The 27,182-nt window shown below is 44.9% G+C and overlaps 2 protein-coding genes across 6 annotated transcripts in view; one reads left to right on the top strand and one right to left on the bottom strand.

Annotated features, from left to right (window-relative positions):
* GPSM1 (G protein signaling modulator 1) overlaps positions 1-16,706 on the top strand; it is a 77,507-nt gene extending 60,801 nt beyond the window's left edge. The window contains exons 12-14 of the mRNA XM_089535132.1: positions 10,195-10,354; positions 14,922-15,130; positions 16,456-16,706. Coding sequence (XP_089391258.1) covers positions 10,195-10,354; positions 14,922-15,130; positions 16,456-16,698 — 612 coding nt within the window. The 3' untranslated portion in view covers positions 16,699-16,706. The remainder of the gene's footprint in view (positions 1-10,194; positions 10,355-14,921; positions 15,131-16,455) is intronic.
* DNLZ (DNL-type zinc finger) lies at positions 15,129-25,935 on the bottom strand. 5 transcript variants are annotated; one of them, XM_089535127.1, is made up of 6 exons: positions 25,721-25,935; positions 25,126-25,265; positions 22,920-23,234; positions 20,915-20,996; positions 16,865-16,934; positions 15,129-15,283 (listed from the first exon to the last, which is right to left on the bottom strand). In XM_089535127.1, the coding sequence occupies exons 1-3, from the start codon at positions 25,928-25,930 to the stop codon at positions 23,087-23,089; spliced, it is 498 nt and encodes a 165-aa protein (XP_089391253.1). In that variant the 5' UTR covers positions 25,931-25,935; the 3' UTR covers positions 15,129-15,283; positions 16,865-16,934; positions 20,915-20,996; positions 22,920-23,086. The 5 variants fall into 5 exon arrangements, with proteins under 5 accessions (XP_089391253.1, XP_089391256.1, XP_089391252.1 ...); XM_089535130.1 differs by lacking the exon at positions 16,865-16,934; XM_089535126.1 differs by lacking the exon at positions 15,129-15,283 and having other exon boundaries at positions 15,781-16,934.
* Between the last annotated feature and the right edge of the window lie 1,247 nt (positions 25,936-27,182).

The raw sequence follows: 27,182 nt of genomic DNA, 5'->3' as shown, positions 1-27,182 counted from the left end.
GATCCAAGTGGCAACGAGGCCTGGTTCTGAGTGGTCCCATTCCAGGTGGAGGCACACCAAGGGCAAGATGTACACAATGGCATTGTGCCCTGGGCACATCCCTTGGTTTTCTCCCAGAGGGTGTGTTGTCATTCATCCTTATGGGAAAAGTAAACCACTGGCTTTACTTGAGTACACTGGGGTGGAACAAGACTTGGCCATCATCTCTGACACCTGGATAAAAAGAAATGGAGCAGAGGAGTCTTCATGGCACGATGGTTTGAATGTTGGACTAGGACTCCGGAGACCAAGGTTTCATTCCCAGCTCGGCCACGAAACCCACTTGGGCAAGTCACACTCTCTCAGCCTCAGGAAAAGGGAGACCTCCTCTGAACAAATTTTGCCAAGAAAAACCCACAATTAGGGCCGTCCTAAGTTGGAAACAACTCGAAGACACACAACAACAACAATAACAAATTGGCTGTGTGGTAACCCAAGGCATTTCCTCCCCATCAGCTGAATAATAAGGCCTTACTTACAGTGCCTTATTGGAAGGAGATAAGAAAATTATATATGTGTGTGTGTGTGTGTGTGTATGTGTATACGCATATAAGTATGCAAAAGAAAAGTGCTTTACACTGGCATAGCATTGCCTTACTCTGGTGTACATCACCAAAAGGGTTTCCAGCCATACTGTGCCGAATCCTCCTAGATTTCCTGACACTAACCTTATTTAGGAAGGATTCTTTCCCCCTGAAAAGTACCAAAGCGACAAGAGCCTGGGCATTTATGTCCACTTGCGTTTCTTTTTCCCCTACATGTTATTGCACCAGAAGGCAAGGAGCTAACTTTAAAATGTTGTGGAGGCAGCAGGAGGCTACGTTGGGGGAGAGAAAATAAAAAACCCTTTACTGCTAGGAAAGCGTATTTATAACCAGCAGGTGATGTCTCTGGAGGAGGAAGTCTGTATATAGAGGAGAGCAGTTTTAACTATCTGTGGTTAAGGTTTATTGAAGCTGGCTGAGGAAAACAAGGGCCGCTATAAAAAGCTTGGCTAGATGTCAGGGCATGCATCACAATATTTATTTAAATGTGATTTTGAGGCCATCTTTTTGTAGCTGCTAGATGGTTGTTACTGTCAGTGTATGAAATTGGGATGCTAACCTTTGGCCCCATTCACACTACAAAAATAATCCAGGATGAATCGGGGTTATTTCCTTGGTCTTCACGCTCACCCGGAATGCACTCAGTGCAGTTTGGGGTGACTACCAAAACCCCCACTTAACCTGTTTGTTTTCCACATCTTCAGCAGTGTGAATATGCTTCCGAATTGATTCGGATTGCTTTGTATCGTTCAAGGAAATGGAGGCATCTCCATTTTGTCCCAAAACGATGGCATGTGTGAATAACACAAGGGTTAAAATGACTTGGAGAGATTTGCAAACCCAAAACATATTGGGAAGAATGATCCCGATATGCATCAGTGCAGCGATCCACATGTCCTTGTGAATGGTGAATGCCCCCTTTGACTCCAACTCCTTTATTGGCGCCTCCTCCATAAATGGAAATGTGTATTTGTTGCTGTTGCGTGCCATTATGTCATTTCCAACGTAGGCAACCCAACGGGGGGTTTCTTGACCAGCAGTATCCTGAAATGCATTGCAAGGTGGCAAAGGAAGGCAAAGACAAATCCCTCTCTGACCACCCTGTGATATATTTCAGGACATCACCAATCTTCAATGGTGGCTAGGAGCACCTTGCATCACTGCCATCTTGCTGATTTCTCAGACTATTTGGTGTTAGGTGGGCAGTGCCCAATCTTGCCTTACAGTGCCACTCTGGTTACAGAATGAGACCCTAGAACACAGTTGGGAAACCATGGCCCTCTGGATGTTGTGGAACTATAACTCCAAGCATCCCTCACTTTTGGCAATGCTGTGCTGTCTGGGACTGTTGGAGAGTTGTAGTCCACCTTCACTTGCAGGGCCACAGTTGTCTACCCTGGGCTAGAAAGTCATTTGGCGACAATTTGTACAGGTTTTGGCCATTTGGATCAAAATTGCCAAGCATGTTTGTCACAGAAGGAAAAATGATGCTTGGGTGGGATTCACATTTAGTTGTACTGTTCATTGTGGGCAGAAGTGGGTGTATTCTTTTAGCTTGTGCACAAAGGATGAAGTGTCGAGTATTATCTGGATCGGCACTGTTTGCATTCCTGAAAATGTCAGGGCCAATCTAGGCATGGCATTAAATTCTGTTCTATACTATTCACTTACATTTTTTTTGGTAATGTAAATAATAGCTTAAGAGGAAGGCAATCAGCTGGAAAGGAAAGAGCTCTTTTTCTCTTGTCTTCTTCTGTATCCAAGTCCTTGTCTGCCTGTAAAAAAATAAATCCATTATCATCCCTGGAAACCTGCCCTTGAAATGCAGCTAGCAGTTGAGGTAAGGGGTCTGATTTTTCTCATGGCAGGCTGCATCTGCACTATAGAAACAATGCAGTTGGGCACTGCTTGAATTGCCATGGGATTTGGGGATGTGTGGTTTTGTGAGTTATGTAGCCTTCTCTGTCAGAGAGCTCTGGTGCCACAACAAGCTACAAATCCCTGGATTCTATAGCATTGAGCCACAGCAGTTAAAGCGATGTCAAACTGCATTATTTCTGGAGTGCAGAGGGAGGGAAGGAGCAATGGTTAAACTTCCCCGTCACTTTTGCTCAGGTTTCTATGTATTCACCTGTTTCCAGCTCCTTGGGTTTCGGAGGAACTTGGGAAAACATGGAGCGTGCTGGTGAAAGAAATCCAGGAAAGTAAAAGTCATTCCTGGATGCATTTTGGAAGCTGCTTTCAAGAGGTCTATTCAAGATGTTTTACCTGACAGTATTCCCTAACAGTGTGGATGCAGTAACAATGAATATGGTTAGCCTTGAACAAAAAGTTTGCTGAAGCATGTTGAACTGCACTGGGCCCTTGGCATCTGCTGGGGTTTGGTTCCAGGACCCTCTGGGGATACCAAAAGCCATGGTGCTCAAGTCCCATAAAATACAACAGTGTCCCTTGTATAAAATGGCAAAATTAAGGTTTCTTTACAGAATTTCCCCCCAACATTTTCAAGCCATGGATGCTTGCATCCATGGATGAAGAATCTATGGATATGGAGGGCCAACTGTACTTTCCTTTATTGTGTTGAAGAAGTGATTTCTGTTTGTTCCATGTTATTTCTACCTCTAGTACCCAGTTTTCTGTTAAAGAAATGATGCCAAGAAATGCTCCTACTTCATAAACTGAGGTATACCTGCAGTTTGAAATGAGCTAGATGCCTTCTATCTGGCAAGTGAATGACCACCTGCTGATAAAGACAGAGATGTTTCTCCAAATCCCACAAAAGCACACCCAGTAGACAGAAACACGTGGAAGTTTAAACAGCCCCGGCTACGGTTCTACCACACCCAAATTTGCACCGTTTCTTGCCACGTAAAAGACATCTGGAGGAGAGATTGCCCTCAAAGACCCATTTGGCACGAAAGACCTTTCCGCTTATCTTACAAAGTACACAACTGACGCTTAACCTTGCTTGTGTGCAAATGATTGTAAGGAGCGCAATGACTTTAAGGGCCTTGCACAAATCAGATGTCCTCAGACACACACACACACACACACACACACACCCCAGCCGGCTTTGCATCAGAGGGCTTGTGACAGAAAACAGCAACAGTCATGTGTCCCTGGGTCTTGACACAACACAGTTAAAATAATTCATCCGACATGAATGTGGAATCTCTCCCTCTGATCTCGCATCTTCCCACATAAAAGGCGTTTGCTGAATGAATGATGGCCAATCATGCTTGGGGGAAGGTGTTATGCAACTGATTGATCACAAAAGGCGCTTTCTCTTCGGTGACCTTTCCGTTGTTTTCATGCAAAATATTTGGAGATAATGGAGGAAAGCAAACAGGTTTTTCTCATTCCAGGAGAAGCCTGATAGCCAGGATATGGATGAGGTGTAGCCAGGATAATAGTTGTTATGTGCCTTCAAGTCATTTCCAACTTATTGTGACCTATCATGGGGATTTCTCGGCAAGATTTGTTCGGAGGAGGTTTGCCACTGCCATCCTCTGAGGCTGAGAGTGTGTGACTTGGCCAAGGTCACCCAGTGGGTTTCATGGCCGAGCCGGGATTCGAACCCTGGTCTCCAGTCTAAGTCCAATGCTCAGATGCCATGCTGGAAATGCCCAAAATGAGCCTTTTCTCTCTTTAAGCTCACAAATGTTGCCACTGCGGCACCCCTATAAGACAGCTCCCAAACTATCCATCACCTGTTTTTCTCCCCTACCTTGCAAAATGCAAAGATCATTTAGGAAGTGGCACTTATCAGATCTTCCCAGGTTTGTTTGTTTTTAAAGCTCATGGCATGTAGACGTTGAGGACACATGGGTCAACCAGTTTGTTTCTTGAACAGAGCGTCTGTCATGGGAAAGCAAACAGGTTTCCAAACCAACGCAAACCCCAAACCGCTCTGCATTTGTAGTTCAGATTCTGCCGGCTTGTTCTGTGTAATGTGTAACTTGCTCTTTATGTCATCGGTTGGGAAGGATTTGCCCAGGTGTCTAAGCAAACTCTCACGCTTCTTTGTCTGACATTTTCCAGGTCTTTCCAGGAGCAAAATAATAACTTGGCTGGCATTTTGGCTTAGGACTTGTGGCTTCATAAATGGCCTTCCAGAATGGTGTAATGGTGTGAGTGTCCGACTGTGACTGGAGACCAGGGTACGAATCCCTGCTTGGTTTGGTAATGTGCTAAGTGACCTTTGGTGGGTCACACTGTCTCAGCCTTAGAGGAAGGCAAAGGCAAACCACTCTGAATAAATCTTGCCAAGAACCCCCCTTATAACAACCTGAGGGTTGTTATAAGTTGGAAACAACTTGAAGGTGCACAGCAACAATAAATGGCTTTAACTGTGTGAAATCTTGAACTGAGTAGTTTCCCCCCACCTTAACCTTTCTCCTCCTTTCCTTTTCATCCTCTACTTTTCACTTTATGTCTTATCTACCATACAAATCAATGATGATGATGATGATATGTGATCTTAAAAAGAGCAGGTTCAGTCCCCATTAATGGTGCAGATTTAGGTCTTGCAAACCTGGTTCAATAAGAATCATAGTTATAATTTAATAATTTGTTTTATTTATATACCGCTATTCCAAAGATCATAGCGGCGAACAGCAAGTAAGCTAATTAGCAAGTAAGCTAATTTGCCCCCAACAGTCTGGGTACTCATTTTAGCGACCTCGGAAGGATGCAAGCCTGAGTCGAGCTTGGGCCCTTTTGCTGGTCTTGAACTCGCAACCTTGTGGTTTCGAGCGAATGGCTGCAGTACAGGCATTTAACCACTGCGCCACCAGGGCTCCTTAGTTGGCACCGTTGTGCTTTGGTAGCATTTGGAGAGGCATCTGCCTTTCTCAGCAGATGGCCACTCGGTTGGTGAGAAGGAGAAAGATCTACTCCTGATCTGCTTTTCAGGCTGTTCAGGCCTGGATTGCTAATTTGGATGCTGCCCTAAATAGATGCCAGGTTTGTGTCTCTTGTCAGATTGCTAAGGAGGAGATGAATTATTTTCCCTCTCTAACAAACCACAGCATTAACCCTGTGCCATCTTGAGTTTTCCCTTGGTTGCTGTGCCAAATTGTTGGTGCAAAGTTCCTTGTATGGGATCACTCCCTCTGAAGGATGATTTTGAAGAGGTTTGAAGAATCATCATCATCATCATCATCATCATCATCATCATCATCATCATCATCGACTTGATTTATGCCCTTTTCTATAGTTCTTCTATAGGAAGCAGGAGCCAGATTATCTTCAGCAAAATTTTGTGTGTGTGTATGTGTGTGTTGGGTGCCTTCAAGTCATTTCTACCTTTCGGCAATCCTAAAGCAAACTTTTCATGGAGTTTTCTTTGCAAGCTTTGTTCAGAGGGGATTTTCCATTGCCTTCCCCTGAGGCTGAGAGTGTGTGACTTGCCCAAGGTGGATTTCCATGGCTGAGTGGGGATTCAAACCCCGGTCTCCAGAGTTGTAGTACAACATTCAAACCACTGGATGGGACCAGTGCTGGCTCCGGAGACTTTGGCTATAGCAAGCTAAAAATCATGTGAAAGTCACACAGATTCTCCCTTAAATTGGCCATCATTAAAATATGTGAAGTCAGGGGTAGAGAACCTTAAGCGTTGGGCCCAAATCCAGCCCTCCTCCCTAGAAGACATCCTTTTCTTCAGGGTTTTCTTTTTTATCTCTGTTCCGATTTGCGATTCCTAAAGTCTAGTTCCTGACTGTCAAGAGCATTTGTTGTGGGTGGTTTGGGGGGTATTCTGCTATTTGTGGCCATGACTCTTTCTCTTTCAGGCCACCCACCCCTGGAGTGTAGACCCAAGAACTTTCCTGGGATTGAATTTGGTTCTTTGGCATAAAGAGGTTCCCTTTAGACTAAAATAGGTTTGAGTGTTGGGACTATGAGTGTTGGGTTCAAGCCTGACCTTGGCAGGGAGTATGTAACAGACAAACCTCTCCCTTTCTCCTTTTGCACAGGCAAACCTATATAAAAATAATCATGCTTTCTGGTGAAAGGTGCTTATTTGGGCCTCACTTTCTGGAAGAGCTGTAATTGTAATGGCAGTCTCCAGTTGCTGCTTTTTTAAAAACCAAAAGAATAAAAATAAAAATTCACTGATAGGCTATGCCTGTGGTGAAGTCAGGAAACAGCAAGGGCACTTAAAGCCCAAGGAGTGCAGAGGTTGTGCGGGGTTGGCGGAAAAGGAGAGCTGCAGCCGCACTGCAGAAATAATCCAGTTTGGCACTGCTTGAACTGTCATGGTTCAGTGCTATGGAATGCTGGGATTTGTAGTTTGCTTGTGGCATCAGAGCTCTTTGACAGAGAAGGCTAAACGTCACACACAACTACAGTTCTGAGAATAGCAGTAAGCTATGGCCATTAAAGTGGTGTCTAGTTGGATTATTTTTGCAATGCAGATGCAGCCAAGGTGGGTGCCGCTCGGTTTCGCCATCAAGAGGATGCCTGCTCCTTCAACCCTTTCCATTTGAAGCTGGATTGGGAAGCATGTGATCTCTAGTAAAGTCTAGCATGGCCCTTTGGTCCCTTACTGACCCCTTCCGGGAGACCTGAAAAAATCTAGATGAGACCAAAAAAACCCCTGACTGAACCATAACCAAGCAGAAAACCCCCTGCTTTAACACTCAAACACTGCTCCTAAAGATCCGTTGCAAATTTTTAGCCCTCTGGAGAGGTGAAACTTGGGTAGTGCATCCTTTCAGTCTGTGAATTGTTGTTGTTTGCTATCCTCGAATCATCCCTGACTCATGGTGGCCCTGTGGATGAGACATCTCCAAGACTCCTCTGTCCTCCACTATTCTGCTCAGGTCCTGCAAAGCCATACCTGTGACCTCTCCAATTGAGTCTATCCATCTTGAGTGCAGTCTTCCACTCTTTCTGCTTCTCTACTTTTCCTACCATTATTGTCTTTTCCAATAAGTCATGCCTTCTCATGGTGTGTCCAAAGTAGGACAGCCTCAGTTCGATCATCTTGGCTTCCAATGAGATTTCAGGCTTGATCTGTTCAAGGGACCATTTGTTTGTCTTTTTGGCCGCCACACTATCCTCAGCACTCTTCTCCAGCACCACAGCGCGAAAGAGTTGATTCTTCACTGTCCACCTCTCACATCCATACATGGTGATGGAGAATACAATGGCTTGGATGATTTTGACTTTTAGTACTCGTTTATACATCTTTACCCTTTAGGATCTTGTCTGGTTCTTTCATCACTGCCCTTCCCATTTCTAGTCTTCTTATTTCTTGACTGCAGTCTCCATTCTGATCAATGTTTGATCCAAGCTACAGGAAGCCTTTGACTGTTTTGATTGCCTCATTGTCTGGGTTGGGTTGAATTTATATATTTCTTCCGTGGTCATTATTTCAGTTTTCTTTATGTTCAGCATTAAGTCTGACTTTGCACTTCCATCTTTGACCTTCCTTAGTAACTGTTCCGAGTCTGTAATGTTTTTTGCTAGTATATGGAGTCAAAGCTGTGGATGGTTAAATCCATCAATGCAGAATCTGTGGCTACGGAGGGCCGGCGGTAATGTGTTTGATCTCAATCGCCTTTTTATGAAACTATTTCCCAATTAGCATCTGGCTGGGAAAATCTTTTAAAAGCACGCATTTGCGTTTGGTAGTTAAAAGAAAAGTTTCACGTTGTCAAGGCCCTGCTTAAAGATCTTAAAGTGGAATGCAGGGGGGCTTCTAAATAAATTTAGCTTCAATAGCTTCTTCAGATTTGCTAAAGTGTTAAAACTAAGGACTCCCTTTGCCCTCTCTTTATGCAAAAGACCTTTAAAGAAGGTGCTTTCATTGCAAGTAATTATACAAGTAATTAGTCAAACAGGCCCCAAGAGCTGCTCTCTGAGAGTCTGGAAATTAGGGCTCCATGCAAAGTATTTCCAAGGCCTTGTTTTGAAAAGAACATAGCATCTGGGGGCAAGGGAGATGGTTTACATTGGGATGAGTGAATTGAGGCCATATGTAGCCCTCCAAGGCGGTTTTTGAGATCCGTAATCTTTCCACGCAACCTTTTTTCTGGGGGGAGGGCAGGCATGAGATATGTATTGCCTTGCCTGGAAGTAGCAATTTATCTTTGCAATAGGTTGCAACGCCACTCTGTATTCTTTAATATATAAAAAAGTATTACAGAGAACCATTCATCTCTCCTCTGTAAACTGTCCTTTCTGGAAACTCTTTTGCAAATATATATATAGTGTCCTATTGCCTTAGAGATTCCTCGCCCTTCATTTCTCAAAGAGCGGGCAGGTTTTTCTCCATTTCGGTACAGGTTAAGAGTAGGGAAACTCAAGACTCCCAGTGTTTTATTAAGCATGTAATTGTATAGATGGCCCATTGTTTTTTACCTCTGGCTGTTTGTTCCTTTGAAACTTTTGTGGCATATTTTCCAGTCTGTGGCTGCAGTAAACATGGTCTGTCTTTGTGGTTGTTGTGTGCATTCAAGCTGTCTCCGACTTATGGCGACCCAAAGGCTTTCTGGGTTTTCTGAGGCTGAGAGTGTGTGACTTGCCTAAAGTCACCCAATGGGTTTTCATGGTTGAGTGGGGAATTGAACCCCAATCTCCTGAGTCCACAACCTACATTCAAACCACTGGCTACTCTAATATCAAACAATACTCTTCTCCCAAAACTAGAGGTGAACATCTGGCATCCCATTGAGCTAGACTTACACGTTTGTCACTTAGCCATTTTAATCTGCAATACCAGCATGCAAAGATCATGTACCACTTTTGAGACTGAGCGAAAGATTTTGTAAATTTGGTCTACTTCCCCAGATGCATGGAGTGATCTGGTGCCCAGGAAGGATCCTTATCATCAGACTGTATGAACAGCCATAGAAATGCAAAACACGGGGTCTGAACAGACAGTCCTTAAAAAGACACCTTCAGGGCATCACCAGAGTGTGGCGTTTACACACTGCATGCTCTGATGATGCATTTATACCCCACATGCCACCTGAGCATCTTGAAGCTGCCATGGGGCTGTGGCGAGATGGAAAAGCCATCTTTTCCCTTGCCAAAAAAGGAGTGGATCTTGCTGCTCCTTTTCCCACTGGCTTCAAGGCAGATTGGGTTTGCAGCATTTGTTTGCCATGGCCCCAATCCATCTTCACGCAGCTTCAAGCAGCCTCTTCCAGCCCACCCATTTCCCCCCATAGTCTGCTTATAAAGGTCCTTCCTGGGCACCAATTCCCTTCATGCATCTCAGGAAGAAGACCAAGTCTATGAAAGCTTATGCTACAACTTCCTTTTGCTCAATCGCAAAGGTGCTACAAATTTCCTTTTCATGATGATATTCATAACTGTTTGGTATTCATGTTTATGATAGTGGCACAATTGCCAAGATAAGAAATACTCCCCCAAACCTACCTTAATAGCAATGGAGACCTGTTCTCCTGGTGATCGGGGTGGAGCAGAAAGGGCACATCCTGCAGTGCCCTGATCACCAGGAGAACATCACTTGGGGCAGATGCTGGCTTTGAAGGTAGGTTTGGAGAGTTGGGTCAGGAGACGTTCCAGCTATGTCTGTGATGTAGAATTGTAGCCCAGTAAAGGTAAGAGATGCATGTTCTTGTTGTTTCCATAGCAGAAAATCAAGCGGGCCCCTTCAGAGGAGGAGTGTTTCTTTGACCTGCTGAGCAAATTCCAGAGTAACCGAATGGACGACCAACGCTGCACTTTGGAAGAGAGCCAGAAGGAGACGGAGGAAACTGCTGACACCTCAGTGCCTACCCTGGAAGACAGCATCTGTAAGTTTGCCCAGCGGCTTTCAGATCTGTATTTACTAAGCTCTGCTCTGCCCTGCAGGTTCCATGTGTCCCCAAAGCACTATATGTAACTCCCAGCACCCAGCATTGGAGACAGGGGCATTAGTAAAGTGAAGCAGAGATTTATTTTTTTTTAATGAAAGTGACTTTCCAATTGCTTCTGGTTTTGTCAGGAGGGGCTAAGTGGATAATTTCAAACCATGGATGGTTGAATCTGTGGATGCAGAACTGGTGGACACAGAGGGGTGACAGTATTTGGAGTACAATAACCCAGACAACTATGGACAAACAGACAAATAGAGTAGACTTTTTTCCACTAAAAACTACAGCTTTGGAAAATGTTCCACCCAGCATTCAGCCCCATCCACTAAGAAGTCCACATGGTTGAAACTGGCACCATCAAACTCACTATGACTATGAGATAGTTCCTTTTTTTGGAAAGCGTGCCATGTACAATAATATATAGCCCTCAGTTTCATGGTCTTCTTAGGGTTACGCTTCTGCAGCTTTGCATCTGTTCGCCCCCATCCCCAGCCTTTGTGGTGATTATTTTTTGTCTGTGCGCTTCCATCTCACTTCTTTTTGTTCTTCCCATTGGCTTGGTAAAGGAGATAGGATTTCTGGATGTGTTGAGGGTGCTTATGTTTGTTTGCTGGCTTGCTCTAAAACAATGTTGAAACAAAAGCGAGTCCTACGTGTTCCCAGCAAGGCTCCTGGCTTCCAGTTGTGTACCAACTGTTCCCCAGCTGGCAGTGTGGGTGGGTGGGCAGCTGCTGTTTCCCCGAACCCAATGTTGCCACATTGTGCAATTCAAAAGGCAGCCGTCCCCAATCTATGATGCATCATGAGCCTCTGAGATATGCTGCCAAAAGGTTGCTGAAGGAGGCTGGTGGCATCAGCCAACCTTGGAAAAGATTTGATGGGTAGCACCCGAGGGCCACCGAAGGAAGCTGCCACCTCCTTAGAGACCATTTAGTGGGTTGTTCTCTCAGACAGCAAAGCAATAAATCACACACGCACACCTCCCTTAAATCAAAATCTTTCTTAAGCTGGGTGGGGAGGTTGCAGATTAACCAATGTAAAAGAGAGCAAACCCTGGCACAGTCACAAAAGGCAAACACAAGAGATGCAAGACAACCGCCAAGGGAACAGCAAAACTGTAAAGCGGGCATGAAGCTGTGCTGAAAAGGTCAGGCTGTGTTATGACAAGGAGTGCAGATGGGCCTCCGGGGCACGGGGGCCCTTTTCCGTCTCTCTCTTTCTCTCCTAAAAATAGCTCAAGAACCAGTGTTGCTTCTTCCCAAAGATCATCTTTGTCTCCAATTCAGGAGCCTCCTTGGGTAGATCTGGTTCATTCCAGTGAACCTTTACCAAGCAGTTCTTCTCCCTGTGCCAGGTGTCAGCTAGGTTAAGATGACAGAGACCAGATCTGGGAAGGGGCAGTGAGCACCAATGCTGCCAACCCCCTTCCCGGCTCCTATTTGGGCCAGGGGCTTTGAAAGCAAGAGGTTAGAATCAATGCAGAGTGACAGTATGCCCCAGGAATCTCTCCAAGTACAGATGTAGCCCAAGGTAGGATGGGGGAATAGCCAAAAGGCACCCATGTCCTCTTCTGTCCTGCTTTTGAGTCCTCTACCTCATGTTGCCAAAGGGAACTGTCAGTATTAGGATATAGCCTGAGAGGCTTGTACAGTCAGCCCTCCATATCCTCAGATATTCCAAGAAGTATAAATTCCAAAAAGCAAACCATGATTTAGCCATTTGTATATCAGGGACATCATTTTACTATGCCATTATATTTAATGAGACTAGAACATCCACAGATTTTGGTATCTATGGAGAGATATCCAGAACCGAACCCCAGAAGATACCAAAGGCCCACTCTATCCTCCTAAGATTGACTGCAAACGCCAACGCACAACAAAAATGTGTGTTGTGAAAAGGAAGTGGCATGAACACTCCACTTAGAATGAATGCTGTATCTGGGGGTGACACTAGCGTTATATCACAATTCTAGCTTTGGTGAAGTTATTATGGTCATTTAATTGGAAATATATTGTTTCCAAAGGCGGAGAAGGAAAATTTGCAAAGTATTTTCTCATCATCTGAATGAAGTGGGTTTTTATGGCACTGAATGCCAAATCCATTGCTGATGGGTACCAAGGCTTCAATTCAGATATATCTCTGGTTTACCTGTCCCAGAATGCTCCAGCCAGTGCTGGGGATTCTGGGAGCTGGCATCCAAAAATGCCACTTTCCTAAGTTCTTTCCCAGTCATCCACCACACTCTCTTAAGTTGAGATTCTCACTAGGTTTTTCAACCAGACTCAGTTGTCATGAAGTTTTGGGTTTCCTCCATAGAGCTGAGCTGCTCAGCAGGTTTGCTCTGGAAGACTTGAAACAGCAAGCCAGCCTTTCAGAGTTTCTTCTTGCCAGATGATGAAAAAACATTTGGCCAATTTTCCTTCTCAGCCTTTGTAAATGACCTATTTCCAATCGAGCAAATGGCCATAATAGCCTCACCAAAGCTAGAATTGTGACCAAGCTATGTTGTTTTTGGGGCCATTGCAGAAGGCACTCCTTCTTCAGTGCCTCCTGCTCTGAGTAGCTGGGTGGCTCCGGGGCACAATTCTGTCCCTGCAAATGCTACTCTTTTGTAGGTTCCAGCTGCTTTTGACCACAGTCCTAGAGGAAAAGAGCAGCCTTGAGGAGATAGAGGTTTGTCTCTCTTCCCCAGGTGCTTGAAACCAGCTATAAGTACATTGGCAGAGATGCAGCATAAATACACTGGCAGAAATTTGCTTTCTGCCAGTGGGCTTCATAATTCTCAGCAGAAAAAGAGGAGACATGTCTCAAGGTGCTCAGTGGATGAATGATTCATTAAGAAAAAGCTCTATGTGTTTTAGCCTGTATCTGCTCTCAAAGGCGATAATGAAATCATAGAAAGAGGCAACAATAGAAATGCACAACAAAACAATGCATAATGCCCCAGTGTAAGATACTTTTATGATATTTGTACACGGCCTATGGCCTGTTTGAAATTTAACTTCAACAATTTCTGGAGCTTAAGCTTACTCAGTTTATTGGGGGGGGGGGGAAGAACGTAAGGATAAAGGGTTTCTTGTTATGTCAGCAGATGGTCAGGAGAGAGAAAAATGTAGGGGTTCGGGAGAATATTCAAGGACCTTTTGATGCAACCAGGATGAAGGAAAATGCATTGGGTTTTTTGTTCATAAATCATTCATCGAACACCTTGAGATGAGTCTTCTGTTTTCTGCCGATTACACAGTGCTCCCCAGTTTTTGTTTCCTTCATAATTTTCAGCTCTGAAATGTTTTGTTTGAGCTTTGGGAGTGAAAGAGTTTTCTAAGCCACTGTTTTGATTCTGAACACGGACAGGAGCCTCTTTTTTTCATCATTGGCATAAGAACATGCCAGTCCTGCCAGAGCAAAGGTCTGTTCCCAACTGCATCTGAGCAAGAGACTCCGGAAAGCTTGCCACCGGCAGGGCATATAAGTGATGGAAAATCTCCATGGTTCATTGCCTCCAGCATCAGGTATTGGCAAGACATACCCTTAAAGAATGTAAACTGCCTCGGCTGATCCCTTTTGACAATGCCAGCCTCCCTGAAGTTATCAAACCCCTCCTTTAAAAAAACAGCATGCAGCCATATCCCCATATCTTCTACAGCAGTGACTTCTGCCACGGCATTGTGTGTGTAGTTGTTATTGTGTGTCTTCAAGTCATTTCTGACTTATGCAGACCCAAAGGCAATCCTATCATGGGGATTTCTTGGCAGGTTTCTTCAGAGGGGGTTTGCCATTGCCATTCTCTGGTGCTGAGAGAATGTGACTTGCCCAACGTCACCCAGTGGGTTTCCATAGCAAAGGCAGGATCTGAACCCTGGTCTCCAGTTGTATTCCAGCACTCAAACCGCTACACCACACTAGCTCTGTGTAACTGTGTGCTCCAAAAAGTAGTAAAGGCTCTTGTAGTGTGCTAGAACAGATTATGGCTGCAACTCTCTGTCACCATCTGTATTGCAGAACTTTATATATATTTAGCTATGTAGCAGAAGCGCTAAGACATCCTGTGAGTTAATTGCAAAGGTGCAAGAGTGCCTGATACACATCAGCACCTATTGTGCATTGGGACTGATGCCCAACAGTCTGAATACGCAACTATCACCTTATTTTTTGTGGGTTTCCTGGGCTATGTGGGCGTATTCTGGAAATACGTATTCTTGACATTTCGCTCTCATCTGGCTGGTGTCCTTCAGAGCTCTGAAGATGCCAGCCACAGATGCAGGTGAAACGTCAGGAATACATTCTTCCAGAACACGGCTAAATAGCCTGAAAGACCCACAAAAAACTATGGATCCCAGCCGTGAAAGCCTTCGACGTCACTATCACTTTGCTGATTCTTCTATGTACTAATGTCACAACAGCTTTTTGCTCTGAATAGGGATGTTGCAAATCGGTTCAGCTCTGTATCCCATGGATGCAGGTCCCCAAATGAATTCAGACTGTGACTCTGTTTGTCCTCCAGCTCAGTCCTCATCCATGGCCTCCCCACAGACGGAGGAGCTCTTTGACCTCATCGCCAGCTCCCAGAGCCGGAGGCTCGACGACCAGCGCGCCAGCGTCGGGAACCTGCCTGGCCTCCGCATTACGCACAACAACTTGGGTCATCTCCGCATGGAAGGGGACTCCCAGGAGCCGGGCGACGAGTTCTTCAACATGCTCATGAAGTGCCAGGTGTGTTGATCGCAAGCTGCTCTTCACTGCCAAACTCTTGGGATAGCTGGAGCTAAAATTCAGGTGCTGGCACAGGGCATGTTTGGGACTGGTGGTAATGGGAGGGCTTATTAATCTCTGGATTTTTATTGCTGACAGCTTTGGAACCCCAGGCTATTAGAGAACAGAAAGAATATTTATTTGAGAAATGGTTTTAAAAAATAGGTTTCACATTTTGAGAAACCCTGATGAGCAGAATACTGGACTCTCTAGAAGCTTGTCAGTTCAGGACTTACACAGAAAATTGTTTTTCCCCTTTGTATAGAAAATGCTGTTTTCTGCACAAAACATCTACATGTGAATTTTGCACACAACAAGCTCTGAATTGCAAATAAGCTTTCAAAAGTATGTGTTTGTCAAAGACTTTCTCACAATGGGAAGGAAAGTGCTAAGATTACTTGTTGCTTCCTTTGAGAATAAAACGAGTGAAAAAATACATCTCCAAAGGCCAGACCACACTGGGTTCTTTTGGTGAAACCAAAACAGGGTGGCTATTTTTGTGTGTGTGCACACACATGTTCCTTCAAGTCACCTGCTGACTTATGGCAACACCATCAATTTCATAGGGCTTCCTTAGGCCAGGGATACTCAGAGGTCATATTTATATTTTAAATATCTTATTTTATTTATATGCTGCCTTTTTCCTAGAGTGGAACCCAAGGTGGCTCACAGAGGAAATCATAACAATACAAATTTTAAAAGTTAAATCATCTCATTTTAAAACAGTAGAAAATTATTTTTGAAAGACAGAAAAGTTTTTTAAAAAGAAACAAAGCACAAACCCTGGTAAGAAGCCTCACTAAGAGCAACGCATATTAAAAGCCTGCTTAAACAGAATGGTCTTTGTGTGCCAGGGAAGGGAGTCCCTATTTACCCCATGCGTGTCTTGGCTAAGCAGAGCTGTATGAGATGGCTTTAGAGAGTCTGGGTTGGATGTTAGGAACATCCACACATGAAAGTGTTTCTTACATGTGAAGGTGACGTATTTGGGGAGTTGCAGGGGTTGGCATTTCCTTCCTCCCTGTGCAGTGCCCAAAAGACGGCATCTGCACACGTAAGGAACACTTGCATGTGCAGATGTCCCTACTGAATTCCAGCTAAAATGTCTCAGTCTTGGGATGCCACTGTAACTGTATTTTGGGTGTAAAACACATCAGCATGGCTGCTTTCTCTCACTCAGAGTCCACATTCAGAAGGAAAAAATGTTTTTCTACTCTGTTCCTGTCTTTCCAAACAGACTCCATTCATTGTTTCCTTTCCCCCACCTTTATTTGGTTCCTCTATAGTCCTCCCGCATTGATGACCAGCGGTGTGCTCCACCCAACTCCCTCCCCCGTGGCCCCACTGTGCCAGATGAGGACTTCTTCAGCCTCATCCAACGGGTCCAAGCAAAGCGCATGGATGAGCAGAGGGTGGACCTGGCTTCTGCCCAGGAGGAGGCAGAGGAAGAAGAGGAGGAGGAAGAGCAGCAGCAACAGCAGGTAGATGAACAGTCGTCGGATCAGCAGCAGAAGCCCAGCTTCAGCTAAGACACCAGCACCGGAAAGGTGGGATTTGGAGCGTCAGCCACTGAAGAACTGCATCCTGATGCTCTCACTTTGTCCCGGGAGCAGCTTCTCCCTTGTGCGCCTCTTTACCTTGGAGAAAAAATGCGGAGGGGGGAGCAGAGGGGACAAGACTGTCCCTGTGTCTTACCTTGTAGGTGCCTCCATGACAACAGAACAAGAGCAGTGTGGGCCTTTTGGAGAAGATGGTGGTCTTCTCTCTGCACATTAATTGAGAAGGCCCATTTGAGAGCAAGGAAGATGTCAAAAGAGAGGCTCACCCTGCCGATGGCCACTAAGCTTAGAGAGGGAGATGAAGAAATATTGGGGGAGCATCTATCTATGGGTAGTCATCAGCCACTGTAGGTGTGAACAGTGCCTCCACGATCGAGGGAAATATATCTCTGAGGATGCAGGAGAGAAATGACATAAATTCTGCCAAGAGGAATCTAACCAGGTCCTGATGGACCCCCTTTCATTGGAGCCAGCAGGGCAAACCTTATGATGTTAGGAAGAGTGTCTCATTTAGGCAGCAAAAGGCTTGCATCGGTGAACTGGAAGGAAGCATGGCTGCAAGAAGGCTGCTCTGCTCTATCAGGCCTAGTTCTGCCTCTACCCCTTCAAATTTGCATTTTGTGCCAAGGGAACTCCTCAGTTTTCATTCTGAACAAAGGACAGTAATTGGTAACTGAGGCAAATGTTGTTTTGCTTAAATATGTGCTTAGTTGCCATGCCAGCTGTGGGAGAGGAAGCAGGAGTGGGGCAAAGAAAAAGAAAAGGGTAATACATTACGACCCCAGTATCTGTTGGGAAATATATTCCCAGATTTATTGTGGAAATGCAAAACCACAGATACTTGCAAACTTAGTCGACCATAGAACCACACAGCAAGACCTAGAGATTTCTAACGAGAGCACCTCTCGCTCTTGAAATCTCTTAAGTCTCCCAGCATGACACTATGGTCAACACCTGCCAGAAACATACCATCGAATCACTCTGGAGGACCTAGAATATGCCTAAAGAGAACATATTTTGGGGAGTGTTGTTAAATGAAACCATGGGTACCAGTCCTATGGATACAGAAGGTTGTACTGTAGGGCCCTTGAAGGAAGAACATACCTTTTGGTTAGGGAATGGAGGCAAGGAGACTCCTTTAGTTTCTGGTGCTGTCTCAGCAGCCGTGAGGTTTAGAAACCTGGGACAATTTCTTGTGTGCATTTTTCTTTGTTTAATTGCCAATCAAAAGCATTTCAACTTACCATCTTTGATATAAGCAGAGAATGATTGTTTTAGCTCATTCTTTTCATATTGTTTTCTGGAAGGAGAAGAGTGAACGTGGAGCATTTTTCTCTTACTTCATTTGTTATGCCTGGCAAAGCATCACATTAAGTGCCATGTTCCTGAGCAAGGCCAAAAAAGTAGCAAGAGAAAGCTTGGCAGATGACGTCTCTCTGGCCTCCACATTCCTGTGGCACCAGGAGAATTTCCAACTGCTTCAGAGTTTGAGAAGGTACAGACCCCTACCCCTGAGGGAACCTAGCATTCTCAGCTGTGTTTCCGATCCTCTTACGGCTTCCCAGATTCCAAGAATCTCAAGCCGATCGCTCGTAACTATCTATGCAAAAAGGGCAGTTAAAGTGTAGTGCAGCCCATGCCTGAAGAGGATCTGAGCAGCATGAAGTCCCTTTGGAGGCAGAAGAGCTTCCAAATGTTATATCCCAACTGCAGGGAAAGTCCCCTTCCCTTTCTTGCTGCTACTGCTCCTCTAGCTAAAAAGGGAAGGTTGTTCTTGGTGCTGCATTAGAAAGGAGGCTGGGAGCATCTTCTGTTTTGCTCCTAGGCAATGCAACTGTCAAATAATGTGCAGCCAAGAGTAAGATTGGCTGTATTCCCTCCCTCCTGATTAATTTATCCAGTGAATGTGGCCAGCCCAGAGGGAAGAGCTTCTGCTGTATGAAGCAAAGGCAGAATCCAAATGACAGTAGAAGAGAATAAGAAATGGCAGCCTTTTGCCTTTGGACAGATACCCAGGTTGGGAAAGGAAAGACAATAGTTCCCAGAGTTCCTCAGCCAGTATGGCGCTGCTGGCAGAACTATAGTCCAAACAGTAATTTTTCTAAGTTCCGACCCCGAAGCCTAGTTCAACAACCAAAATTGCAATACCAGACTCTTTCGATATAGTAGTTGGTGTCATGTTAGGCAGGTGGGTTAATGGCAGGAAAAGGTGTCCAGTACTTCTGCAAGGCTCTCCACTTTGGTGCCCAACAAGAGACTGGCACAGCTCTGTTTTCCTGGGCACTGAAGGAAGAAGGAGGAGCAGCCTTATGCTGGTGCCGAGGCTATTTCCCCTTGCTCAAGAGCAGCCCAAATAAGCCCAAACCCATTCCCACAGCCAGCCAGTGGCCAGGGAGCTGGAGCTGTGCTCCAAGGGAAACAGCCAAGCAGAGGGAACAGCCTCCACCACCTAAGTACACTAGCAAAGACTCTGCCAGTGTGAAGTAAGACCCCTGCTATTTACCTGCTAGAAAGACAGAGACAAGGGCATTTGCTAAATCAGAATTTTAAAAAATTACAGGAGGTGTAGGCCAAAAGCTTTTCCAAGCCCTGAGTAGTGTTCGGGGGCCAGCAGCTTAACAACAGAACATCTCCCATCATCCTCTAACCATGCAGTGCCAAAGAGGTTTGGCAAGGAATCTCGACTTGCAATTCAGAGAAAAAAATCACAAGCTTTCATAAGCCTCCAAGCCCTGATTTTGCTGCGCCAGCAATGTCCAGTAAGTTCCTGTTGCAAGGCTGGCCTGCCCTCAAGGTAAAAGCCAAAAATATATGTCTGGGTGGGGAGATCAGGACTGAGCCTGCAGCAAATGTCTCCACATCAGGCCCTGAGTCCATTTTCCTCCCTAGAGAACTAACCATTAATGGCCTAGTAATGCAACCAGCTATAGTTGCTTGAACCCAAGAACTATCAGCCTGGTCTGCTTTTCAGTAGCCACTTCACTTTTCCAGTGATACAATGGGAGACATGGGTGTGCCACTGGCCACCAGATCCAATACATTCACCTCATCTAAGCAGGGGGACCATTTAGAATCATCTCCCCATCTCTTCTTACAACAAGCCAGCCGGGATTAGGCTAGTTGGATGGGCATTTTTCAGAAGTGCTCTAGTTGGGTATTCTGCATGGCAGGGGACTGGATCAGATGACCCTTATGGTCCCTTCAAACTGGGAGAATCAGAGCTATTGCAGCTTGGCTTTTCTTTTCCCTTAGCTCTCCTAGGTAAGCAAGGAACTGAACAGGCTAGAATTGGACCTGCTGACTGCTGGGAGATCTTTGCTCATATACTTGAATGTATTTGCTAATTTATTTTTTTTGTTCAAAATGTGTTTGATGTACTTTTATGGATGGGGAGGTGACACAATATGATCCATGTAGTACTCCACCCCCCTTTAAAAAAAATCAAAGAGCTGCCAAATGATATATAGATACCTGGGGGAGCGTGTTAATAAACATTTTGTGACCCAAGTCTTTTTGAGTTTTATTCTCACAACACAATTAGAAGTGTTCAAACATCCTCTCCCAGTATGGAGTCAAAAATAGCTTTTCTAAGGCTGGCATCCCATTTCTAACATATGCATGAGTAAGTCACTAGGAAGAATTATTTGTTACAGTGCAGCAGGTATGTTATTCTGCCAGCAGGAGAAGCTGAATTGTGCGTACAGCAATACTGCACATCACAACCGAACAACAGCGTCCAGTCACTGACACATGTCTTGTATTGTTGCTATTTTGCATGGAGGCTGCATAGTGCTGGTGCAGTGTTACTATGCTGAAAGGATGTTGCTTTACCCAGATTTTAAAAGGTGTGTGTAGGTGGGTATCATGGAACTTTTTAAAGCATAAACTGCCACTCCTAGAAACTTCCAGGAATGCCAGTTAGCCCCAGTACGTTTTGGGGAGGTGCAGTCAACACATGATTCCCACTTATAACCATCCTGGTGACAGCCTTGTTTCTTTCCCTGCAGCATTCAATCTTCAGATAGACAGAAACTGTCTGGTCTGAACAAATCATATCTTGAGATCAGTGGGTTATAAAACCAGAATGATTTTTTTAAATTACCCTGAGTGAAATGATTCTGCCACCCCTTTTCATCTTAGCAGATGCGGAGAAGCCTCCTAAAATATTGTTTTAGCAGATTCTTACCTGTCCTTCCCACTGCTTCTCAAGCTTTCATAACTGTATCTCTGTCCAACGTTGGCTAGTAGATTCATTTACTGTTGTCTTCCTGGAACATGGAGATTAATTCAAACAGTAAGCGGCCAAGAATTCTGCCCAGGAAGAGTTTGTTATGGACACACAGGAACAAATATCTTGTTTTATCGTTACTCTCACCTCTCCCTTTAAAATAATAATAATAATAATAATAATAATAATAATATGTTTTATTTTTATACCGCTTTTCCGAGGTGATCAAAGCGGTTCACAGAATCATTTAAAAACTTACACATCATAAAAACAACCTCACAAAAACCAATAAAAACCGAACAACATGCAATAAAGACAAGCAAGATGGTGGTCAGGAGGAGGGCTTGTCTTCTTTGTAGGCAGAGGCAAACGATCCTCTCTCCATCCCATTTTAATATTTACTGATTTCTATGTATGGTTGTGAAAGCTACACAGTAAAGAAAGCTGAAAGGTTGTTTTAAATGTGTTGCTACGGGAAAGTTTTACAGATACTATGGACTGCCGAAATGAGCAATAACTGTTTCCTAGGGTAAATCAAGCCTGAACTTCTCCCTAGAAGACAAAATGACTAGGCTGAGGCTACTGTATTTTGGCTATATCATGACCATCATTAGAAAAGATTGTAATGCTTGGTAAAGTGAAAGGCAGAAGGAAAAGAGGAAGACCACATTACAGATGAATAGAGAATCAAGGGTGCCACAACCCTGAGTTTGGAGGACCTGAGCAAGGCTGCTGACAACAGAGTGCCTTGAAGGTCTCTAATTTACAGATGCCATAAATCAAAACTGACTTGATGGTGACAAACAACAAGAACCCAAGTGACAGCACTTTATACAAACTGATAAAATAACGCATAACCCTCACAACAGCCTTCAACGTACAGACCTGCAACACTGACTTTCAAAGAATCCTACAGCACACATATACAACCAAAGTCTTAGTGCTCCCTTGTGTCCTGGCCTAGTTTGGTTGATGCCTGCTTTGCTCAGCCAGACATCTCTCAGCAGGCAAGCATGTCTTCAGAAGCACTTAACTATATATGCTTATGAAGTATTTCTTCCCCTACTGCACACATTATTTCAAGGGAGAGAAGAAATACAGAAGCACAATAAGGAAGGATCTCCTTATGTCTGGAAAACGTTAGCCATCAAAAAAAATTTGAATGAAGCAAAGACCAAGGTGGCTCTGAAGACCATCTTCGGATTCATAATGCTTCCCGAATGCATCAGAGCAGAACTTGGCCATTCACTTCCCCTTCCTCACCAACCCCAATGGGACTCCTATTTGGATAGCTCCACCTCATTGATCTTTTCATCTACCAGAATGAAAGTAATGGATACGTTGGCTCTGCACTCCCAATAGGCCTGTACATTTCAAGAGGTAAAAAGGTTGCAAAGGTAGGAGAGGAAACCTCTTTCTTCCATTTAGGGCCCTTCGCAAGCTAGATACTCCCCCTCACATTTAACTTTGCAACCTTTTTACCTCTTGGAGGTGAACGGTGACCTAAGTGGCCCTGGGATTAAACATTACTATTTCCATACACCAGGCCCAGCAGAGATGGAAATAATACACAGCCCAGGCACAAGGGCCAAGTAGAACCATTGAATGGCTGCAATCCTCACCCCAAGGCAGGAATGTATCCAGAGCAGGGCAGTCAAAATGGTCAAAGGTCTGGAAACAAAGCCCTATGAGGAACAAATTAGGGGGCTAGATATGTTTATCTTGGATTTCTCATGCTATCCTCACTAAACCCATGGAAAGTCAGTCAAACAGAGAGAGAATCCAAGGCATGCTGTAGGTCGCAAAGTACATGTGTGTGCCAATATGAACCTGAATCTCCCAATTCTTATTCCAGCAGCCCAATCATTGCCCCACATTGGTTCTCTCAATAGATTTCAATAGTCATTCATCCATATAAACCCAATTCTAAAACAGTTCAAATAGTTTAAATGGCAAGACTTACATCTTTTGCAGGCGGAAAAGACTTCTATCAGGAAACAGCAAATCAAAAGGTGGGTTGGGGCACATTAATCTGAGGTAACGTTTGTCAAAAATGTCTCTGTTGAAATGAGAGGTGACCACTAGGCATTTTTTAATCTTTGATCCAAAATAGAGTAGTGCAATCCACAGTCATTTGGGGTCTTTTTCTCCACCTTCTTCGAGGCATTGGCTTGGGGATTCTGCTACTTCGGGGTCTTGCAGTAAGAGTTCTAGGGCATCTTCACCAACCACACGCTTCACCTTCTCCCCTTTGGCTGCAAGGATCTCTTCAATGTTCCTTGAAACAAAAAGGCAATGAAGCCAGAAGGCATGAGCTCTCAACTGCATCACTGGTTTCGTAAAAGAGGGTTGCAGGAACTCACAACTGACCTTGTCACAAATGTGACACAGACAAGACCTACTGAGGAAGTGTATCACTCTCTGTCTCAGTTTCCTATGAAGCAACAAACTAAGTAAACCATTTTTGTATGCTTATTTGCATCAAGCCACTGCTAAGAATCTGCACATACACTGCCAAAAAAGCAAGCTATAAGAAAAGCAGTACAAAACAGATTAAAAAACAGACACCATAAATACGTTTTTGTATGTGTCTGGAACAAGCTGTGGGATAATCACTCAGGTTGCAAACCTTTATTGCATATTAGTTTCTGCTTCTGTGTATTTTGCACTGCTTTTTGAAACAACTGCTCTCTGTTATTTTGAAATGGGTTCTTTTGCAGAACTAATTGGAGCTCTCTGATCTTCCTTAGTGGCCTTTCGTCCAAATATTAACCAGTCATACTTCACTTCCAAAATCACACAAGGCTGTGTGTGTTCAGACCTATGGCGACCCTAAGGGGTTATCATGTGGTTTTCATGGCAGAATTTATTCAAAGGGGTTTTTCCTGTGCCTTTCTCTTAGGCTGAGAGAGTAAGACTTGCCCATGGTCAGCCAATAGATTTCAACGGCTGAGTGGGGATTCAAGCCCTAGTCTCCCAGTGTCCTATTCTAACACTCAAATCACCGCATCATGATGGCTTAATGATACTGATTTTAGAAGATCATCTTTTGCAACAGATACCTACAGTCTCTCCTTTTTGGAGAGGCAACAGGTTGTGTTCAAACAGAACAGTAAGTGGACAAGTTGCATCCTACTGCACATCGCCTTTCCCCTCTTACTTGGCTGCTCTTGATAGCAGCTGAATAAACCAGAAAACAAAAATAAGAATATACTAATCCCCACTAAGTGGAGACTGGGGCATAGCACCATAACTATGGAACTTATGCACAGGATTCTGGCCAGTTTCTCTACCTTTCAGTTAGCTGAGATGTAGAAGGCCTTGTTTTTCATTTTGTTTTGCCTTGGCTTGCACTCAGACCACTAAACCAAGCTGACCCCACTGATATGTGTGGGGAAGGGTTTCTGCTAAAACTTTAAAAGTCAAAGCTGGTGTCTTTTGACATTGGGAATACTTACTCACTTCACTTATGTGCTGCCTTTGTCCCAGAGTGGGATCCAAGGAGACTTTCAGAAACAACAAATTAAAGGCCTTTGCAATACATTTTTAAATATATAACTATTCTGAATACTGTGCTGAAACATCTGCACCTTGTGACGTAAGGCCATGTTTTCCTCTTGCTGCTCAAACTTCTGTTTTTAGGTGGCGTCCTGTATCTGTAATGGCAGCTTAGCAGGCAGAGTAACTCAGGCCCCATACAGACAGGCCCAAATAAAGCTGCTTCGGGTCACTTTGGAAGTATGCTGTTTAAATGATGTGTGCATGCATCCTAAGAGTCTGGAAGTTGCGCCAAAGCTGCACTCCAGTCCTTAGGACTGGACTGTGGCTTTGGCACGGCTTCTAGACTCTTAGGATGCATGCATCATTTAAACAGCATACTTCCAAAGTGACCTGAAGCAGCTTTATTTGGGCCTGTCTGTATGGGGCCTTAAACTTACTTCTCCATGGACTCCTGTGTCTGTAATGGCAGCTTAGCGACCAGAGTAACTTAAACCTTCCTAGTGTACCCTTTAACAATCCTGCATGGTAAAATCATGTGTTAAAAGACACAGAAGCCTCAACTTGAAAAGCCACCAGGAACAGTAGCTCTGCCCAAACCCTGATACTCTCGTTCTGGACCATCTTGGGGTCGAAACCCAAAAGAAAGACAAGGCTGTTGTCACGCTCACCGTTTCCCGGCCAAGTCGGAGAACCAGCCCAGGTTGTCGGCAATCACATGGTGGTTCTGGCACCCTGCGCATGTCACTATCACAACCCCATTGTGGTAGGCTGCCTTCGAAATGGTTTTTGCCGACCGGGTCCCACACACCTGAAAAACAGAACCCAAGCACAATTAGACTATCATAATTCAAAGCGACTGGAAGAGAAGCCAACTCCTTTTCTATATATATATATACACACACACACATGCACACACACACACATATATATATATATGTACACACACACACACAGATAGATATATACACACACACGCACACACACACACATATATATATATATATGTACACACACACACACACAGAGATATATACACACACACACACACACACACACTCTATATACAACGGTCCCCTGGTATCCACTGATGTTTGATTCCAGCAGCAGATACTGTGCCTCTGGTTCGATTCCCAGTTCAACCATGAAACCAACTGGGGGATACTGGGCAAGTAAGTCACACTCTCTCAGCCTCAGGGGAAGGCAATAGCAGACCTCTGAGCAAACCTTGCCACAAACCCGACCCGCGTTCACACGTACACGCACCTTACACGTGTAGACCAGCCTGTAGTGCGCCGCCGAAGCCAACTTAATGGCCTCTTTTCCTTCTTCGCTGCTGGCGCTTCTCCAGCGGAGGCTCCGGGCGAGGAAGGAGGGCAGCCGGGGAGGCGCCCCGAGGCCTAAACGGACCCCGAGGCATTGGAAGAGCCGCCCGCCTCGCCTCACAAACAACGAACGGGCCAAAGCCGCCGCCATCTTAATTGTGGGCGGGGCCTTGTGGGGAAGGAGGCGGGAGACGCCATCTTTAATGTGGGCAAATACTGTGGCGGAGGCGGCAGGCGCCATTTTAACTATGGGCAAATGGGGAATCCATCTTGACTATGGGCAATAAACTAATGGGAAAGGGAGATCCATCTTAACTGTGGGCAAGAAGCTGTGTGAAGGAGGCAGAAGGAACCATCTTAACTATGGGCAAATGGGGACTCCATCTTAACTATGGGCAAGAAGCTGTGGGGGTTTTAGACCATACTGTTTCGTTTTTGTTTTTTGGTATGTTTTATTCCAGTTTAATTATTTTTTTTTAACACTTGACAACCAAAAATTGTAAAGTATAACTCCCAGAATGCTTGAGCCCTCCTCCAGGGCCATGGGCATGTGGGTGGGTTGGGGGTGATGGAAATTGTAGTTCCAAACTCAGCCGCTGCCTTCGCTAAGGGCGCCACCCCCTTTCCCTGTTGTCCTGGAGCGCCCTCTGGCGGCAGCAGAAAGAGCAGCTTCTCCCCTCGTGGCTCCCGTTCCTCTCTCTCTCTCTCTCTCTGGCGCCCTCTTGTGGCTTCATATTCCCGAGGGGCGTGGCCTCCTTCTTTGCACGTGGAGCATCCTCATAATCATAATTATTTTATTGTTGTTATTATTATTATTATTATTATTAATGGTATGTATGCCCCGCCCTTCAGCTCTAAAGGCTATCAGAGTGGCTTACAATTATGATGTTTAATTAGATGGTTCCCTGCCCTCAGGCTTACAATCTAAAAGTATAATCATTTTAAAGGTGAATGGACTATGATGATGATGATGATGATGATGATGATGATGATGATGATGATGAAAACTGGTGGGCCTCTGCCTCTGGGTTCCCAGGAGGAGAACGAAGAAGCAGCAGTGGCCAGTGGCCTTTCCATAAGGAGGCTCCCAGAAGGTCCATGGCTTCAGACAGCGGCTTTTTCCCAGGGTCCCTCTCTCCATCTTCCATTGAGGCCAATGCTGCTAGAAAGCCTTACAGCTGGATGGAGGAGGAGGAGGAGGAGGAGGAAAAGGGGCCCTTGGCTTTGCCAAGCGAGGGATGCCTCTGCACTTGGCACTTCCGTGTGTGTGTGTGTGTGTATCAGGGGTTGGAGGACACTTCCCATCATCCTCACAAGGCACAGCATGTGGGGAGGTCTTGGAGGACACTTCCCATCATCCTCACAAAGCTGTGGGGTTTTTAGACCATACTGTTTTGTTTTTG

This window comes from Sceloporus occidentalis, unplaced genomic scaffold (assembly GCF_023333645.1).
Source record: "Sceloporus occidentalis isolate IW3139 unplaced genomic scaffold, rSceOcc1.0.p SCAF_8, whole genome shotgun sequence".
Classification (NCBI taxonomy): Eukaryota; Metazoa; Chordata; class Lepidosauria; order Squamata; family Phrynosomatidae; genus Sceloporus; species Sceloporus occidentalis.
This window is presented reverse-complemented; position numbering and strand designations above follow the sequence as displayed.